General features: G+C 43.3%; 1 protein-coding gene across 1 annotated transcript in view; it reads left to right on the top strand.

The window, feature by feature from the left end:
* LOC311148097 (centrosomal protein of 104 kDa-like) overlaps window positions 1-21,773 on the top strand; it is a 59,944-nt gene that overhangs the window by 12,454 nt on the left and 25,717 nt on the right. The window contains exon 12 of the mRNA XM_084185008.1: window positions 21,052-21,225. Coding sequence (XP_084041134.1) covers window positions 21,052-21,225 — 174 coding nt within the window. The remainder of the gene's footprint in view (window positions 1-21,051; window positions 21,226-21,773) is intronic.

Raw genomic sequence — 21,773 nt, 5'->3', positions numbered from 1 at the left:
AAACCTGCACTGGGGGTAGTGATATGGTTACCGTTTCACAGTAGTGTGTTGAACAGAGAAGTGTGTGTGCACTGAGTAGTTTGTGAACAGAGTAAATATTGATCATGCCGTTTGAGAGGGTGGTTTGCACACAAAAATAGACACAACTTCAGAAATATATATAATTTCTCTTGCTTAGTCTACACAGCAGGTGGCAGGGACATTTCTGGCCAATTTTTGTCTATTTTGTGTGCGAACCATGCTCTTATTTCTGGACTTCCTTGTTTAGGCATTATTTAACATGGGTGGATATTATTTGTGACACTTTTCTCCCTGTGTTTGCTGAACAAGTTCAGAGTTTTCCCTTGAAAGTCTATACGATCAGCGCAATATAGAATGATAAAGTGAAAGGCATTGTCCATGTTTTGAAGGCAGGTAACCAATCAGGTTATTTGTTGTTGCTGTCAGCTGGAAGTGGCTGGAGGATAAACTGAAGGACAGTGTTGGTTTCAGGCCTGTGGTAGATGGTAAACCTTTAACCATGTCTTATTTCCCATCTTCCAAAAGTCATAACTGGAGAAAAAAAATCTCAATATGTAACGTGAACAAACATTCATTGCCACAAATATATAAATTGTAAATTCCAGAAAAATACACAGTACCAAAGTTTCCACAGAAATTGTACACTCATGAAACAGTATTTTAAAAACTGGTGAGGGAAGGTGTCAGTAGCGGTGCGTGGGTAAAATCACTGGGGAAGCAAAGCCAGGAAAAAAAGGCATATTACAACCTATACGTTGTGATAATTGCATTGTTTGCTCTGTAACCTGTTAGTTCATATGCCTTGACACTGATATATAGATCTAAGGCTGAGACAATAAGAAGACACAGTAGCAGATTAAATTCAACCACACCTTTGTTTTATCACAAAACCGGAGAGCAACATCTGTCCGGTGAGGCCCACAAAATATATTGCATGTAACAAACAGTTACATAACCTACTACAGCATGGTCAAGCAAGTTAATGTTTTCGTCATTTTCGGACTACTAAACAACTACTGATTTAGAACAATGGAGAGTTACCGCAAGTCTCAAAGAAAACAGGCTCTGCCTCCACTATTCCAGCGCCATTTCAACTTCAACATTTCAACATCATCTAATCACCAATGCTTAGTCCAATACAGTGACAACAACTAAAAGATACAAAAAACGATTTAGTCCAGTCAACGTAAGGTAAATCTGATGTGACTGTCCATTGTACTGATTTATCTGTGTGTGCAAGTAGAAAAAACATGTTGACTCACCCTACTTGTAGAGAAACGCCAATGCCATCCTCCTCTTTCATGTTGCCTAAACGGTCTATGAATCTGTCATGATACAGGACATGCTTTTAGTTTTTGTTGTCCTAGGCTACCTGGCTAAAATGCCAGTCCAGCTACTTAACATTAGTCTACTTCATCTAGCTACATGTTGAACTTCCGTCCTTTCAGGCCAGGGGCACAATGTATGATTTTATGGTTGGATCAGAATTGCCGTTATAATCATTGGCTAGTACGGAGAATTAAGTAAAACCACAAGTCCAAATACCTATTTACATCCCTGGCTAATTTAGGAAAGCACCAATGCTCGCTGGCTTCTCTTGTATTCAATGCTATGGGCGGCAACAATATCATATTATTTTTGACCAGACAGCATCAGATAGATGAGCTTCAGAGACAGAGGGGCGCTGTTTCACTCGCTCTGAATACTTTCTCCGCACTTGCGAATTGAAGGAAAATTATGAAGATGAAAGATACCTTATTTTATATATATATTTTTTTTTTTCTTGGTAATTTTTTTTGGGGGTAAGCCTGGCTTCTCTTGGCATCCATGAATAGACACCAATGGAATGTGTAAGGTTTTGTTGTCAATTGAAAAGCTTTGTAAAGTGAATTGTAAATGGATAGTTTGTTAGCAGCGACACACACAGACACACATGAAGGCCAGATATGTTTATTGCTGTCACAGGCTTCGATTGATTATGCTCTCTGAGTGCTTTACACTGCAGCTATTCACCATTAGAGCTTCCTACCAACCGTACACACACACATACCAAACACACACATCAAATACACACCACACACATACACACCAAATACACACACACACACATTCTACACCCCCCCCCCCCCCCAACAATGCTGTCCCTGTCCCACTAACATTCCCACTGCTCGCTGTTAGAGGTCTCTCCTTAAACAAATATTAGAGAGGATTGGTGACAACGCTGGCCTTGTAAGTTGTAACCACTTTCCCTGACTTGTCCTGCAATGAGAAAGATGGTCGCAATAATCCACACAGTTATTTATATATATGTGTGTGTGTGTGTATGTACAGTGCTATGAAAAAGTATTTGCCCCCTTTCTAATTTTCTCGACTTTTGCATATTTGTGATACTGAATGTTATCAGATCTTCAACCAAAACCTAATATTAGATAAAGGGAACATAAGTGGACAAATAACACAACAATTACATATTTATTTAATTTATTTCATAAACAAAGTTATGCAACACCCAATTCCCCTGTGTGAAAAAGTAATTGCCCCCTTACACTCAATAACTGGTTGTGCCACCTTTAGCTGCAATGACTCCAACCAAATGCTTCCTGTAGTTGTTGATCAGTCTCTCACGTCGCTGTGGAGGAATTTTGGCCCACTCTTCCATGCAGAACTGCTTTAACTCAGTGACGTGTGGGTTTTCAAGCATGAACTGCTCGTTTCAAGTCCTGCCACAACATCTCAAATGGGATTAGGTCTGGACTTTGACTAGGCCATTCCAAAACTTCCAATTTGTTGCTTTTTAGCAATTTTCATGTAGACTTGATTGTGTGTTTTGGATCATTGTCTTGCTGCATGACCCAGCTGCGCTTCAGCTTCAGCTCACAGACGGATGGTCTGACATTCTCCTGTAGAATTCTCTGATACAGAGCAGAATTCATGGTTCCTTCTATTAAGGCAAGTCATCCAGGTCCTGAGGCAGCAAAGCATCCCCAAACCATCACACCACCACCATGCTTGACCTTTGGTATGATGTTCTTACTGTGGAATGCAGTGTTTGGTTTTCGCCAGGCATTACTGGAACCATGTCGTCCAAAAAGTTATACTTTTGAATCATCTGTCCATAGAACGTTCTTCCAAGAGTCTTGATGATCATCCAGGTGCTTTTTGGCAAACTTGAGTCAACTTCAGCACTATATATATACAGTGGGGAGAACAAGTATTTGATACACTGACGATTTTGCAGGTTTTCCTACTTACAAAGTATGTAGAGGTCTGTAATTTTTATCATAGGTACACTTCAACTGTGAGAGACGGAATCTAAAACAAAAATCCAGAAAATCACATTGTATGATTTTTAAGTAATTTGCATTTTATTTATATTATTTATAGTATTTGATACATCAGAAAAGCAGAACTTAATATTTGGTACAGAAACCTTTGTTTGCAATTACAGAGATCATACGTTTCCTGTAGGTCTTGACCAGGTTTGCACACACTGCAGCAGGGATTTTGGCCCACTCCTCCATACAGACCTTCTCCAGATCCTTCAGGTTTCGGGGCTGTCGCTGGGCAATACGGACTTTCAGCTCCCTCCAAAGATTTTCTATTGGGTTCAGGTCTGGAGACTGGCTAGGCCACTCCAGGACCTTGAGATGCTTCTTACGGAGCCACTCCTTAGTTGCTCTGGCTGTGTGTTTCGGGTCGTTGTCATGCTGGAAGACCCAGCCACGACCCATCTTCAATGCTCTTACTGAGGGAAGGAGGTTGTTGGCCAAGATCTCGTGATACATGGCCCCATCCATCCTCCCCTCAATACGGTGCAGTCGTCCTGTCCCCTTTGCAGAAAAGCATCCCCAAAGAATGATGTTTCCACCTCCATGCTTCACGGTTGGGATGGTGTTCTTGGGGTTGTACTCATCCTTCTTCTTCCTCCAAACATGGCGAGTGGAGTTTAGACCAAAAAGCTCTATTTTTGTCTCATCAGACCACATGACCTTCTCCCATTCCTCATCTGGATCATCCAGATGGTCATTGGCAAACTTCAGACGGGCCTGGACATGCGCTGGCTTGAGCAGGCGGACGTTGCGTGCGCTGCAGGATTTTAATCCATGACGGCGTAGTGTGTTACTAATGGTTTTCTTTGAGACTGTGGTCCCAGCTCTCTTCAGGTCATTGACCAGGTCCTGCCGTGTAGTTCTGGGCTGATCCCTCACCTTCCTCATGATCATTGATGCCCCACGAGGTGAGATCTTGCATGGAGCCCCAGGCCGAGGGTGATTGATCGTCATCTTGAACTTCTTCCATTTTCTAATAATTGCGCCAATAGTTGTTGCCTTCTCACCAAGCTGCTTGCCTATTGTCCTGTAGCCCATCCCAGCCTTGTGCAGGTCTACAATTTTATCCCTGATGTCCTTACACAGCTCTCCGGTCTTGGCCATTGTGGAGAGGTTGGAGTCTGTTTGATTGAGTGTGTGTGGACAGGTGTCTTTTATACAGGTAATGAGTGGAGAACAGGAGGGCTTCTTAAAGAAAAACTAACAGGTCTGTGAGAGCTGGAATTCTTACTGGTTGGTAGGTGATCAAATACAGTGGGGGGAAAAAAGTATTTAGTCAGCCACCAATTGTGCAAGTTCTCCCACTTAAAAAGATGAGAGAGGCCTGTAATTTTCATCATAGGTACACATCAACTATGACAGACAAAATGAGAGAAAAAAATCCAGAAAATCACATTGTAGGATTTTTTATGAATTTATTTGCAAATTATGGTGGAAAATAAGTGTTTGGTCAATAACAAAAGTTTCTCAATACTTTGTTATATACCCTTTGTTTGCAATGACACAGGTCAAACGTTTTCTGTAAGTCTTCACAAGGTTTTCACACACTGTTGCTGGAATTTTGGCCCATTCCTCCATGCAGATCTCCTCTAGAGCAGTGACGTTTTGGGGCTGTCGCTGGGCAACACGGACTTTCAACTCCCTCCAAAGATATTCTATGGGGTTGAGATCTGGAGACTGGCTAGGCCACTCCAGGACCTTGAAATGCTTCTTACGAAGCCACTCCTTCGTTGCCCGGGCGGTGTGTTTGGGATCATTGTCATGCTGAAAGACCCAGCCACGTTTCATCTTCAATGCCCTTCCTGATGGAAGGAGGTTTTCACTCAAAATCTCACGATACATGGCCCCATTCATTCTTTCCTTTACACTGATCAGTCGTCCTGGTCCGTTTGCAGAAAAACAGCCCCAAAGCATGATGTTTCCACCCCCATGCTTCACAGTAGGTATGGTGTTCTTTGGATGCAACTCAGCATTCTTTGTCCTCCTAACACGACGAGTTGGGTTTTTACCAAAAAGTTATATTTTGGTTTCATCTGACCATATGACATTCTCCCAATCCTTTTCTGGATCATCCAAATGCACTCTAGCAAACTTCAGACGGGCCTGGAGATGTACTGGCTTAAGCAGGGGGACACGTCTGGCACTGCAGGATTTGAGTCCCTGGCGGCGTAGTGTGTTACTGATGGTAGGCTTTGTTACTTTGGTCCCAGCTCTCTGCAGGTCATTCACTAGGTCCCCCCGTGTGGTTTCAGGGATTTTTGCTCACCGTTCTTGTGATCATTTTGACCCCACGGGGTGAGATCTTGCGTGGAGCCCCAGATCGAGGGAGATTATCAGTGGTCTTGTATGTCTTCCATTTCCTAATAATTGCTCCCACAGTTGATTTCTTCAAACCAAGCTGCTTACCTATTGCAGATTCAGTCTTCCCAGCCTGGTGCAGGTCTACAATTTTGTTTCTGGTGTCCTTTGACAGCTCTTTGGTCTTGGCCATAGTGGAGTTTGGAGTGTGACTGTTTGAGGTTGTGGACAGGTGTCTTTTATACTGATAACAAGTTCAAACAGGTGCCATTAATACAGGTAACGAGTGGAGGACAGAGGAGCCTCTTAAAGAAGAAGTTACAGGTCTGTGAGAGCCAGAAATCTTGCTTGTTTGTAGGTGACCAAATACTTATTTTCCACCATAATTTGCAAATAAATTCATTTTTTTTTTTTTTATCAATTTGTCTGTCATAGTTGACGTGTACATATGATGAAAATTACAGGCCTCTCTCATCTTTTTAAGTGGGAGAACTTGCATAATTGGTGGCTGACTAAATACTTTTTTTCCCCACTGTACTTATGTCATGCAATAAAATGCAAATGAATTACTTAAAAATCATACAATGTGATTTTCTGGATTTTTGTTTTAGATTCCGTCTCTCACAGTTGAAGTGTACCTATGATAAAATGACAGAACTCTACATGCTTTGTAAGTAGGAAAACCTGCAAAATCGGCAGTGTATCAAATACTTGTTCTCCCCACTGTGTATATATATATATATATATATATATATATATATATATATATATATATATACACACACACACACACACACACGTGTGTGTGTATATACATATATATATTTTATTTTTATTTTTATTTCACCTTTATTTAACCAGGGAAGCCAGTTGAGAACAAGTTCTCATTTACAACTGCGACCTGGCCAAGATAAAGCAAAGCAGTGCGATAAAAACAACAACAACACAGAGTTATATATGGAATAAACAAAAACAAAACGTACAGTCAATAACACAATAGAAAATCTATATACAGTGTGTGCAAATGTAGTAAGTTATGGAGTTAAGGCAATAAATAGGCCATAGTGCAAAATAATTACAATTTAGTATTAACACTGGAGTGATAGATGTGCAGAAGATGATGTGCAAATAGAGATACTGGGGTGCAAAATGAGCAAAATAAATAACAATGTAAATAACAATATGGGGATGAGGTAGTTGGGTGGGCTAATTACAGATGGGCTGTGTACAGGTGCACTGATGCTTAAAGTTAGTGAGGGAGATAAGTGTCTCCAGCTTCAGAGATGTTGGCTTTGGGGATGACCAGTGAGATATACCTGCTGGAACGCATACTACGGGTGGGTGTTGCTATGGTGACCAATGATCTAAGATAAGGCGGGGATTTGCCTAGAAGTGATTTATAGATGACCTGGAGCCAGTGGGTTTGGCGACTAATATGTAGTGAGGGCCAGCCAACGAGAGCGTACAGGTCACAATGGTGGGTAGTATATGGGGGTTTGGTGACAAAACGGATGGCACTCTGATAGACTACATCCAATTTGCTGAGTAGAGTGTTGGAAGCTATTTTGTAAATGACATCGCCGAAGTCAAGGATCGGTAGGATAGTCAGTTTTACGAGGGCATGTTTAGCAGCATGAGTGAAGGAGGCTTTGTTGCGAAATAGGAAGTTGATTCTAGATTTAATTTTGGATTGGAGATGCTTAATGTGAGTCTGGAAGGAGAGTTTACGGTCTAACCAGACACCTAGGTATTTGTAGTTGTCCACATATTCTAAGTCAGACCCGCCGAGAGAGTAGGGATTCTAGTCGGGCGGGCGGGTGCAAGCAGCGTTCGATTGAATAGCATGCATTTAGTTTTACTAGCGTTTAAGAGCAGTTGGAGGCCACGGAAGGAGTGTTGTATGACATTGAAGAGATTTGTTAACACAGTGTCCAGTGAAGGGCCAGATGTATACAAAATGGTGTCGTCCGCATAGAGGTGGATCTGAGAGTCACCAGCAGCAAGAGCGACATCATTGATATACACAGAGAATAGAGTCGGCCCGAGAATTGAACCCTGTGGCACCCCCATAGAGACTGCCAGAGGTCCAGACAACAGACCCTCCGATTTGACACATTGAACTGTATCTGAGAAGTAGTTGGTGAACCAGGCGAGGCAGTCATTTGAGAAACCAAGGCTATTTAGTCTGCCAATAAGAATGCGGTGGTTGACAGAGTGAAAAGCCTTGGCCAGGTCGATGAAGACGGCTGCACAGTACTGTCTTTTATCGATCGCAGTTATTATATCGTTTAGGACCTTGAGCGTGGCTGAGGTGCACCCATGACCAGCTCGGAAACCATATTGCATAGCGGAGAAGGTACGGTAGGATTTGAAATGGTCGGTGATCTGTTTAACTAGGCTTTCAAATACTTTCGAAAGGCTGGGCAGGATGGATATAGGTCTGTAACAGTTTGGATCTAGAGTGTCACCCCCTTTGAAGAGGGGGATGACCGCGGCAGCATTTCAATCTCTGGGGATCTCAGACGATACGAAAGAGAGGTTGATCAGGCTAGTAATAGGGGTTGCGACAATTTCGGCGGCTAATTTTAGAAAGAACGGTTCCAGATTGTCTAGCCCAGCTGATTTGTAGGGGTCCAGATTTAGCAGCTCTTTCAGGGCATCAGTTATCGAATTTGGGTGAAGGAGAACCAGGGGGGGCATGGGCAAGTTGCAGCGGAGCGTGCAGAGCTGGTGGCCGGGGTAGGGGTAGCCAGGTGGAAAGCATGGCCAGCCGTAGCAAAATGCTTATTGAAATTCTCGATTATCATAGATTTATCGGTGGTGACATTGTTTCCTAGCCTCAGTGCAGTGGGTAGCTGGGAGGAGGTGCTCTTATTCTCCATGGACTTTACAATGTCCCAAAACTTGTTGGAGTTTGTGCTACAGGATGCAAATTTCTATTTGAAAAAGCTAGCCTTTGCTTTCCTAACTGATTGTGTATATTGGTTCCTGACATCCCTGAAAGGTTGCATATCGCGGGGCTGTTCGATGCTAATGCAGTACGCCACAGGATGTTTTTGTGCTGGTCAAGGGCAGTCAAGTCTGGGGTGAACCAGGGGCTATATCTGTTCTTAATTCTGAATTTTTTGAATGGGGCATGGTTATTTCTGCTAAATGGCATAATATTATTATTATTATTATTATTATTATTATTATTATTATTATTATTATTATTATTATTTAAGATGGAGAGGAAAGCACTTTTGAAGAGCATCCAGGCATCCTCTACTGACGGAATGAGGTCAATATCCATCCACGATACCCGGGTCAGGTCAATTAGAAAGGCCTGCTCACTGAAGTGTTTTAGGGAGCGTTTGACAGTGATGAGGGGTAGTCGTTTGACCGCGGACCCATTACGGACGCAGGCAATGAGGCAGTGATCGCTGAGATCCTGGTTGAAGACAGCGGAGGTGTATTTAGAGGGTAAATTAGTCAGGATGATATCTATGAGGGTGCCCATGTTTACAGATTTAGGGTTGTACCTGGTAGGTTCCTTGATAATTTGTGTGAGATTGAGGGCATCTAGTTTAGATTGTAGGACGCCCGGGGTGTTAAGCATATCCCAGTTTAGGTCGCCAAGCAGTACGAACTCTGAGGATAGATGGGGGGACAAGCAATTCACATATGGTGTCCAGGGCACAACTGGGGGCTGAGGGGGGTCTGTAGCAAGCGGCAACAGTGAGAGACTTATTTCTGGAAAGGTGGATTTTTAGAAGTAGAAGCTCAAACTGTTTGGGCACAGACATGGATAGTATGATAGAGCTCTGCAGGCTATCGCTACAGTAGATTGCAACTCCGCCCCCTTTGGCAGTTCTATCTAGACGGAAAAAGTTGTAGTTCGGAATGGAAATTTCTGAATTTTTTGTGGCGTTCCTAAGCCAAGATTCAGACACTGCTAGAACATCAGGGTTGGCAGAGTGTGCTAACGCAGTGAATAACTCAAACAAGAAACCAAGGCTTTTACGGTTACAGAAGTCAACAAATGATAGTGCCTGGGGGGTAGGAGTGATACTGGGGGCTACAGGGCTGGGTTAACCTCTACATCACCAGAGGAACAGAGGAGGAATAGAATAAGGATACGGCTAAAGGCTTTAAGAACTGGTCTTCTAGTGCGTTGGGTACAGAGAAAGGGGGAAGATTTCCGGGCGTTGTAGAATAGATTCAGGGCATTATGTACAGACAAGGATATGGAAGGATATGAGTACAGTGGAGGTACACCTAAGCATTGGGTAACTATGAAAGAGAGAGCATCACTGGAGGTACCGATTAAGCCGGTCTCTGCGTGTATGGGGGGTGGGACAAAGGAGCTCTCTGAAGCTGGTTGAGCGGAACTTGGGGCTCTACAGTGAAATGGTATAATAAGAACTAACCCAAACAGCAATAGGCTAGGCATATTGACATGGGAGAGAGGCATAACACAATCACAGGTGTTATTCGAGATGGCTAAGACAACAACTGGTAATGGTAACGAAAGTTTGGGCTGAGGCTAAACAGATAAACAGGATGGGGTACCGTGTAAAGGAACAGTCCAGCTGGCATTAGCTGTGTAGCTGAGTGATCATAAGGTCCAGTGAACAGCACTAAGTCAGTCCGGGAGCAGATCGTAGGCTGCTAAAGCACAGGCGAGCAGGAGGCACGGCTGTTGATTGCGCGTGCTAGCGGGCCGGGGCTAGCAGATGGATCTTCGTGGTCGTCGCAACGGGAAGCCTGTTGAAACCACATCAGACGATTATGTCGGCAGATCAGACGTGATGGATCGGCGGGTCTCCGTGTCGACACTAGGAGGTCCCGTCCGGTTGACAGAGAGGTAGATAGCCGGGAGATGGGCCTGGCTCGAGGCTAGCTCAAGGCTAACTGGTACGTCGGGAAGTGGATATTAGCCAACAACAGCCATTCGGTTGCAGCTAGCTAGTTGCGATGGTCCGGTGTTAAGGTCAAGTGATTCAGTGATTCCGGGAAAAAATCAGATATGCTCTGGGTCGATAGCACGCTGTGCAGACTGGCCGATAATTGTCCAGGCTAGAGCTGGCTGGTAGGTAGTGCAGGCCACGGACAGTGGTGAAGACCGCTAACGGTGGCTAATAGCAATAGCCAGTTAGCTGGCTAGTTTCAGCCATAGGTTCTTGATAAAAATAAATAAATAATAGAATCCGTTCCACATTGGGTTAGGCGGGTTGCAGGAAAGTATATTTAGTTAAAGGATGGAAAGTGAGATAGAGAAATATATACGAATAAAAGACAAAAAAACAGGCTATTTACACGAGGACACAACACAATACACGACTGCAGTACTATGCCATCTTCGATTATATATATGTATGTATATACAATGGGGAGAACAAGTATTTGATACACTGCCGATTTTGCAGGTTTTCCTACTTACAAAGCATGTAGAGGTCTGTAATTTTTATCATAGGTACACTTCAACTGTGAGAGACGGAATCTAAAACAAAAATCCAGAAAATCACATTGTATGATTTTTAAGTAATTAATTTGCATTTTATTGCATGACATAAGTATTTGATACATCAGAAAAGCAGAACTTAAAATTTGGTACAGAAACCTTTGTTTGCAATTACAGAGATCATACGTTTCCTGTAGGTCTTGACCAGGTTTGCACACACTGCAGCAGGGATTTTGGCCCACTCCTCCATACAGACCTTCTCCAGATCCTTCAGGTTTCGGGGCTGTCGCTGGGCAATACGGACTTTCAGCTCCCTCCAAAGATGTTCTATTGGGTTCAGGTCTGGAGACTGGCTAGGCCACTCCAGGACCTTGAGATGCTTCTTACGGAGCCACTCCTTAGTTGCCCTGGCTGTGTGTTGCAGGACGTTGTCATGCTGGAAGACCCAGCCACGACCCATCTTCAATGCTCTTACTGAGGGAAGGAGGTTGTTGGCCAAGATCTTGTGATACATGGCCCCATCCATCCTCCCCTCAATACGGTGCAGTCGTCCTGTCCCCTTTTCAGAAAAGCATCCCCAAAGAATGATGTTTCCACCTCCATGCTTCACGGTTGGGATGGTGTTCTTGGGGTTGTACTCATCCTTCTTCTTCCTCCAAACACGGCGAGTGGAGTTTAGACCAAAAAGCTCTATTTTTGTCTCATCAGACCACATGACCTTCTCCCATTCCTCCTCTGGATCATCCAGATGGTCATTGGCAAACTTCAGACGGGCCTGGACATGCGCTGGCTTGACCAGGGGGACCTTGCGTGCGCTGCAGGATTTTAATCCATGACGGTATAGTGTGTTACTAATGGTTTTCTTTGAGACTGTGGTCCCAGCTCTCTTCAGGTCATTGCTCAGGTCCTGCCGTGTAGTTCTGTGCTGATCCCTCACCTTCCTCATGATCATTGATGCCCCATGAGGTGAGATCTTGCATGGAGCCCCAGACCAAGGGTGAGTGACCGTCATCTTGAACTTCTTCCATTTTCTAATAATTGTGCCAACAGTTGTTGCCTTCTCACCAAGCTGCTTGCCTATTGTCCTGTAGCCCATCCCAGCCTTGTGCAGGTCTACAATTTTATCCCTGATGTCCTTACACAGCTCTCTGGTCTTGGCCATTGTGGAAAGGTTGGAGTCTGTTTTATTGAGAGTGGACAGGTGTCTTTTATAAAGGTAATGAGTTCAAACAGGTGCAGTTAATACAGGTAATGAGTGGAGAAGAGGAGGGCTTCTTAAAGAAAAACGAACAGGTCTGTGAGAGCCGGAATTCTTACTGGTTGGTAGGTGATCAAATACTTATGTCATGCAATAAAATGCAAATTAATTACTTAAAAATCATACAATGTGATTTTCTGGATTTTTGTTTTAGATTTCGTCTCTCACAGTTAGTGTACCTATGATCAAAATTACAGACCTCTACATGCTTTGTAAGTAGGAAAACCTGCAAAATCGGCAGTGTATCAAATACTTGTTCTCCCCACTGTATATATATATATGTGTGTGTGTATTGTATGTATATATATATATGTGTGTATGTATATTTACATTTACATTTTAGTCATTTAGCAGACGCTCTTATCCAGAGCGACTTACAGTTAGTGAGTGCATACTTTTTTAATACTGGCCCCCCGTGGGAAATGAACCCACAACCCTGGCGTTGCAAGCGCCATGCTCTACCAACTGAGCTACACGGGGCCCCATATATATATATATATATATATATATATATATATATATATATATATATATATATATATATATATATATATACACAGTGAGGGAAAAAAGTATTTAGTCAGCCACCAATTGTGCAAGTTCTCCCACTTAAAAAGATGAGAGAGACCTGTAATTTTCATCATAGGTACACGTCAACTATGCCAGACAAATTGAGGAAAAAAAATCCTGAAAATCACATTGTAGGATTTTTTATGAATTTATTTGCAAATTATGGTGGAAAATAAGTATTTGGTCACCTACAAACAAGCAAGATTTCTGGCTCTCACAGACCTGTAACTTCTTATTTAAGAGGCTCCTCTGTCCTCCACTCGTTACCTGTATTAATGGCACCTGTTTGAACTTGTTATCAGTATAAAAGACACCTGTCCACAACCTCAAACAGTCACACTCCAAACTCCACTATGGCCAAGACCAAAGAGCCGTCAAAGGACACCAGAAACAAAATTGTAGACCTGCACCAGGCTGGGAAGACTGTATCTGCAATAGGTAAGCAGCTTGGTTTGAAGAAATCAACTGTGGGAGCAATTATTAGGAAATGGAAGACATACAAGACCACTGATAATCTCCCTCGATCTGGGGCTCCACGCAAGATCTCACCCCGTGGGGTCAAAATGATCACAAGAACGGTGAGCAAAAATCCCAGAACCACACGGGGGGACCTAGTGAATGACCTGCAGAGAGCTGGGACCAAAGTAACAAAGCCTACCATCAGTAACACACTACGCCGCCAGGGACTCAAATCCTGCAGTGCGAGACGTGTCCCCCTGCTTAAGCCAGTACATGTCCAGGCCCGTCTGAAGTTTGCTAGAGTGCATTTGGATGATCCAGAAGAGGATTGGGAGAATGTCAGATGAAACCAAAATATAACTTTTTGGTAAAAACTCAACTCGTCGTGTTTAGAGGACAAAGAATGCTGAGTTGATTCCAAAGAACACCATACCTACTGTGAAGCATGGGGGTGGAAACATCATGCTTTGGGGCTGTTTTTCTGCAAAGGGACCAGGACGACTGATCCGTGTAAAGGAAAGAATGAATGGGGCCATGTATCGTGAGATTTTGAGTGAAAACCTCGTTCCATCAGCAAGGGCATTGAAGATGAAACGTGGCTGGGTCTTTCAGCATGACAATGATCCCAAACACACCGCCCGGGCAACGAAGGAGTGGCTTCGTAAGAAGCATTTCAAGGTCCTGGAGTGGCCTAGCCAGTCTCCAGATCTCAACCCCATAGAAAATCTTTGGAGGGAGTTGAAAGTCTGTGTTGCCCAGCGACAGCCCCAAAACATCATTGCTCTAGAGGAGATCTGCATGGAGGAATGGGCCAAAATACCAGCAACAGTGTGTGAAAACCTTGTGAAGACTTACAGAAAACGTTTGACCTGTGTCATTGCCAACAAAGGGTATATAACAAAGTATTGAGAAACTTTTGTTATTGACCAAATACTTATTTTCCACCATAATTTGCAAATAAATTCATTAAAAATACTACAATGTGATTTTCTGGATTTTTTTTTCTCATTTTGTCTGTCATAGTTAACGTGTACCTATGATGAAAATTACAGGCCTCTCTCATCTTTTTAAGTGGGAGAACTTGCACAATTGGTGGCTGACTAAATACTTTTTTTCCCCACTGTGTATATATATATATATATACACATACACAAATATATATATATATGTGTATATATATATACAGTGGGGGAAAAAAGTATTTAGTCAGCCACCAATTGTGCAAGTTATTCCACTTAAAAAGATGAGAGAGGCCTGTCATTTTCATCATAGGTACACGTCAACTATGACAGACAAATTGAGAAAAATAATTCCAGAAAATCACATTGTAGGATTTTTTATGAATTTATTTGCAAATTATGGTGGAAAATAAGTATTTGGTCACCTACAAACAAGCAAGATTTCTGGCTCTCACAGACCTGTAACTTCTTCTTTAAGAGGCTCCTCTGTCCTCCACTCGTTACCTGTATTAATGGCACCTGTTTGAACTTGTAATCAGTATAAAAGACACCTGTCCACAACCTCAAACAGTCACACTCCAAACTCCACTATGGCCAAGACCAAAGAGCTGTCAAAGGACACCAGAAACAAAATTGTAGACCTGCACCAGGCTGGGAAGACTGAATCTGCAATAGGTAAGCAGCTTGGTTTGAAGAAATCAACTGTGGGAGCAATTATTAGGAAATGGAAGACATACAAGACCACTGATAATCTCCCTCGATCTGGGGCTCCAAGCAAGATCTCACCCCGTGGGGTCAAAATGATCACAAGAACGGTGAGCAAAAATCCCAGAACCACACGGGGGGACCTATTGAATGACCTGCAGAGAGCTGGGACCAAAGTAACAAAGCCTACCATCAGTAACACACTACGCCGCCAGGGACTCAAATCCTGCAGTGCCAGACGTGTCCCCCTGCTTAAGCCAGTACATGTCCACGCCCGTCTGAAGTTTGCTAGAGTGCATTTGGATGATCCAGAAGAGGATTGGGAGAATGTCATATGGTCAGATGAAACCAAAATATAACTTTTTGGTAAAAACTCAACTCGTCGTGTTTGGAGGACAAAGAATGCTGAGTTGCATCCAAATAACACCATACCTACTGTGAAGCATGGGGGTCGAAACATCATGCTTTGGGGCTGTTTTTCTGCAAAGGGACCAGGACGACTGATCCGTGTAAAGGAAAGAATGAATGGGGCCATGTATCGTGAGATTTTGAGTGAAAACCTCCTTCCATCAGCAAGGGCATTGAAGATTAAACGTGGCTGGGTCTTTCAGCATGACAATGATCCCAAACACACCGCCCGGGCAACGAAGGAGTGGCTTCGTAAGAAGCATTTCAAGGTCCTGTAGTGGCCTAGCCAGTCTCCAGATCTCAACCCCATAGAAAATCTTTGGAGGGAGATGAAAGTCTGTGTTGCCCAGCGACAGCCCCAAAACATCACTGCTCTAGAGGAGATCTGCATGGAGGAATGGGCCAAAATACCAGCAACAGTGTGTGAAAACCTTGTGAAGACTTACAGAAAACGTTTGACCTGTGTCATTGCCAACAAAGGGTATATAACAAAGTATTGATAAACTTTTGTTATTGACCAAATACTTATTTTCCACCATAATTTGCAAATAAATTCATTAAAAATCCTACAATGTGATTTTCAGGATTTTTTTTTCTCATTTTGTCTGTCATAGTTGACGTGTACCTATGATGAAAATTACAGGCCTCTCTCATCTTTTTAAGTGGAATAACTTGCACAATTGGTGGCTGACTAAATACTTTTTTTCCCCACTGTATATATATATACAGTGGGGAGAACAAGTATTTGATACACTGCTGATTTTGCAGGTTTTCCTACTTACAAAGCATGTAGAGATCTGTAATTTTTATCATAGGTACACTCCAACTGTGAGAGACAAAAATCCATAAAATCACATTGTATGATTTCTAAGTAATTAATTTGCATTTTATTGCATGACATAAGTATTTGATACATCAGAAAAGCAGAACTTAATATTTGGTACAGAAACCTTTGTTTGCAATTACAGAGATCATACGTTTCCTGTAGGTCTTGACCAGGTTTGCACACACTGCAGCAGGGATTTTGGCCCACTCCTCCATACAGACCTTCTCCAGATCCTTCAGGTTTCGGGGCTGTCGCTGGGCAATACGGACTTTCAGCTCCCTCCAAATATTTTCTATTGGGTTCAGGTCTGGAGACTGGCTAGGCCACTCCAGGACCTAGAGATGCTTCTTACGGAGCCACTCCTTAGTTGCTCTGGCTGTGTGTTTCGGGTCGTTGTCATGCTGGAAGACCCAGCCACAACCCATCTTCAATGCTCTTACTGAGGGAAGGAGGTTGTTGGCCAAGATCTCGCGATACATGGCCCCATCCATCCTCCCCTCAATACGGTGCAGTCGTCCGGTCCCCTTTGCAGAAAGCATCCCCAAAGAATGATGTTTCCACCTCCATGCTTCACGGTTGGGATGGTGTTCTTGGGGTTGTACTCATCCTTCTTCTTCCTCCAAACACGGCGAGTGGAGTTTAGACCAAAAAGCTCTTTTTGTCTCATCAGACCACATGACCTTCTCCCATTCCTCATCTGGATCATCCAGATGGTCATTGGCAAACTTCAGACGGGCCTGGACATGCGCTGGCTTGAGCAGGGGGACCTTGCGTGCGCTGCAGGATTTTAATCCATGATGGCGTAGTGTGTTACTAATGGTTTTCTTTGAGACTGTGGTCCCAGCTCTCTTCAGGTCATTGACCAGGTCCTGCCGTGTAGTTCTGGGCTGATCCCTCACCTTCCTCATGATCATTGATGCCCCACGAGGTGAGATCTTGCATGGAGCCCCAGGCCGAGGATGATTGATCGTCATCTTGAACTTCTTCCATTTTCTAATAATTGCGCCAACAGTTGTTGCCTTCTCACCAAGCTGCTTGCCTATTGTCCTGTAGCCCATCCCAGCCTTGTGCAGGTCTACAATTTTTATCCCTGATGTCCTTACACAGCTCTCTGGTCTTGGCCATTGTGGAGAGGTTGGAGTCTGTTTGATTGAGTGTGTGGACAGGTGTCTTTTATACAGGTAACGAGTTCAAACAGGTGCAGTTAATACAGGTAATGAGTGGAGAACAGGAGGGCTTCTTAAAGAAAAACTAACAGGTCTGTGAGAGCCGGAATTCTTACTGGTTGGTAGGTGATCAAATACTTATGTTATGCAATAAAATGCAAATTAATTACTTAAAAATCAATGTGATTCAACAATGTGATTTTCTGGATTTTTGTTTTAGATTCCGTCTCTCACAGTTGAAGTGTACCTATGATAAAAATTACAGACCTCTACATGCTTTGTAAGTAGGAAAACCTGCAAAATCGGCAGTGTATCAAATACTTGTTCTCCCCACTGTATATATATATATATATATATATATATATATATATATATATATATATATATATATATATATATATATATATATATATATATATATATACAGTGGGGAAAAAAAGTATTTAGTCAGCCACCAACTGTGCAAGTTCTCCCACTTAAAAAGATGAGAGAGGCCTGTAATTTTCATCATAGGTACACGTCAACTATGACAGACAAAATGAGAAAAGAAAAATCCAGAAAATCGAATTGTAGGATTTTTAATGAATTTATTTGCAAATTATGGTGGAAAATAAGTATTTGGTCACCTACAAACAAGCAAGATTTCTGGCTCTCACAGACCTGTAACTTATTCATTAAGAGGCTCCTCTGTCCTCCACTCGTTACCTGTATTAATGGCACCTGTTTGAACTTGTTATCAGTATAAAATACACCTGTCCACAACCTCAAACAGTCACACTCCAAACTCCACTATGGCCAAGACCAAAGAGCTGTCAAAGGACACCAGAAACAAAATTGTAGACCTGCACCAGGCTGGGAAGACTGAATCTGCAATAGGTAAGCAGCTTGGTTTGAAGAAATCAACTGTGGGAGCAATTATTAGGAAATGGAAGACATACAAGACCACTGATAATCTCCCTCGATCTGGGGCTCCACGCAAGATCTCACCCCGTGGGGTCAAAATGATCACAAGAACGGTGAGCAAAAATCCCAGAACCACACGGGGGGACCTAGTGAATGACCTGCATAGAGCTGGGACCAAAGTAACAAAGCCTACCATCAGTAACACACTACACCGCCAGGGACTCAAATCCTGCAGTGGCAGACGTGTCCCCCTGCTTAAGCCAGTACATGTCCAGGCCCGTCTGAAGTTTGCTAGAGTGCATTTGGATAATCCAGAAGAGGATTGGGAGAATGTCATATGGTCAGATGAAACCAAAATAGAACTTTTTGGTAAAAACTCAACTTGTCGTGTTTGGAGGACAAAGTTGCATCCAAAGAACACCATACCTACTGTGAAGCATGGGGGTGGAAACATCATGCTTTGGGGCTGTTTTTCTGCAAAGGGACCAGGACGACTGATCCGTGTAAAGGAAAGAATGAATGGGGCCAAGTATCGTGAGATTTTGAGTGAAAACCTCCTTCCATCAGCAAGGGCATTGAAGATGAAACGTGGCTGGGTCTTTCAGCATGACAATGATCCCAAACACACCGCCCGGAATACGAAGGAGTGGCTTTGTAAGAAGCATTTCAAGGTCCTGGAGTGGCCTAGCCAGTCTCCAGATCTCAACCCCATAGAAAATCTTTGGAGGGAGTTGAAAGTCCGTGTTGCCCAGCGACAGCCCCAAAACATCACTGCTCTAGAGGAGATCTGCATGGAGGAATGGGCCAAAATACCAGCAACAGTGTGTGAAAACCTTGTGAAGACTTACAGAAAACGTTTGACCTGTGTCATTGCCAACAAAGGGTATATAACAAAGTATTGAGAAACTTTTGTTATTGACCAAATACTTATTTTCCACCATAATTTGCAAATAAATGCATTAAAAATCCTACAATGTGATTTTCTGGAGAAAGAAATTCTCATTTTGTCTGTCATAGTTGATGTGTACCTATGATGAAAATTACAGGCCTCTCTCATCTTTTTAAGTGGGAGAACTTGCACAATTGGTGGCTGACTAAAAACTTTTTTTACCCACTGTATATATATATATATAGTGAGGGAAAAATGTATTTGATCCCCTGCTTATTTTGTACATTTGCCCACTGACAAAGACATGATCCGTCTATAATTTTAATGGTAGGTTTATTTGAACAGTGAGAGACAGAATAACAACAACAAAAATCCAGAAAAACGCATGTCAAAAATGTTATAAATTGATTTGCATTTTAATGAGGGAAATAAGTATTTGACCCCTCTGCAAAACATGACTTAGCAAAACCCTTCTTGTTAATCACAGAGGTCAGACGTTTCTTGTAGTTGGCCACCAGGTTTGCACACATCTCAGGAGGGATTTTGTCCCACTCCTCTTTGCAGATCTTCTCCAACTTTCAGCTCCCTCCACAGATTTTCTATGGGATTAAGGTCTGGAGACTGGCTAGGCCACTCCAGGACCTTAATGTGCTTCTTCTTGAGCCACTCCTTTGTTGCCTTGGCCGTGTGTTTTGGGTCATTGTCATGCTGGAATACCCTTCCATGACCCATTTTCAATGCCCTGGCTGAGGGAAGGAGGTTCTCACCCAAGATTTAATGGTACATGGCTCCGTCCATTGTCCCTTTGATGCGGTGTAGTTGTCCTGTCCCCTTAGCAGAAAAACACCCCCAAAGCATAATGTTTCCACCTCCATGTTTGACGGTGGGGATGGTGTTCTTGGGGTCATAGGCAGCATTCCTCAATAGTCGCCATGCTGGTAACGTTTTGGGGGGATCAATTGTTTATTGATTTTCAATAAACAACGAATGGGCAGACATATAATACACAAAAACACAAACAACAAAACAGAAAGGAGGGAGGCAACCACTTAAGTTACAGTAAGTAAGTGAGTAAGTAGCCTTGTCCAAGCCAGAATAGCTCATAGGTCAGGAACCTATCTCTTGTTTTTGTTGTGTGAGGCAGCTTAAAGTACAAGTACACCCCCTGGACAGGATGCTAGTCTCTCTATGCTGAGTACTAAGCAGAGAGGGATTGGGTCCACCGGGTTTCCAACCCCCAACCTTCCAATCTCAGGGAGGACACTCAGCCACTGAGTTGACTAATGTTATACAAACAAAAATAAACCTAGAGTAAGTACAGCTCAGTAAGTACAGCACAGCTCCCGCTCAGCCCAGTCAAAACTGTTCGCTGCTCTGGCACCCCAATGGTGGAACAAGCTTCCTCACGACGCCAGGACAGCGGAGTCACTCACCACCTTCCGGAGACATTTGAAACCCCACCTCTTTAAGGAATACCTGGGATAGGATAAAGTATTCCTTCTAACCCCCCCCCCCCCCCCCCCCCCCAAATTGTAAAGTGGTTATCCCACTGGCTATAGGGTGAACGCACCAATTTGTGAGTCGCTCTGGCTAAGAGCGTCTGCTAAATGACGTTAATGTGCCCTTGAGCAAGGCACTTAACCCTAATTGCTCCTGTAAGTCGCTCTGGTTAAGAGCGTCTGCTAAATGACTAAAATGTAAAAATGTAAATGTAAGTAACCATGTTTAATAGGACATTACAGAATGTTGTAATGAGATTACATTTTGTTTACTTCTAATGGATGTGTGTTTGTTGATGGTCCTGTCCTGTCCTGTAGGTGTTCCAGGCATCTCTGAAGCTGCTGCAGCTGCTGCTGACCCAGCTGATCCCAGGCCAGGCCCTGGGCAGAGCCGAGATGGCCCACTGTGTGGAGCAGACCTGGCCCAACCTACTCTCCAGGACCGGGGACTCGGCCACCAGACTACGGGCCATGGCCACAGCTTTCATCCAGGTGGGTTGAGTTAGATCAGGGATGGGCAACTTTGATGGGGGTGGGGGGGCCACAAAAAAATCTGAACACCATCCCCACCGTCAAAATCTGAACAGTTGCTTGCGGGTCTGCGTACTCACATACATACCCCCCCCCCCCCCCCCCCCCCCCCTCCCACCCCCACACACACACACACACACACACACACACATTGTGAGCAAAACATTTTAGTGGCCCCCCTCTTGACAGCGGAGAGACATCTTTTAAGTTTTACAGTAGATTCCGTGCAATTCTACACATTTTGCCATGGGGTGTAGAGAAAATGTTGCCGTTTTATAACTAATTTCATGCAATTCTACTCATTTTGCTATGGGGCAGAGAGGAATGTTTGCAGTTTAATATGATATCTGAGTGAGACTGACTAACAAAATCAATGGGGGCCCCCTAGACGGTAAATCGACCAAGATAACAAGTTTAGATAGCTGGCCGCTAAACTAACTTGGCAATCTAAAAAATGTTAGCTGACATGGGGTAATTGACTGACTATCAGTGACTGACATACAAAGAGA

Source organism: Coregonus lavaretus, assembly GCF_964263955.1.
Source record: "Coregonus lavaretus genome assembly, chromosome: 20".
Taxonomy (NCBI): Eukaryota; Metazoa; Chordata; class Actinopteri; order Salmoniformes; family Salmonidae; genus Coregonus; species Coregonus lavaretus.
This window is presented reverse-complemented; position numbering and strand designations above follow the sequence as displayed.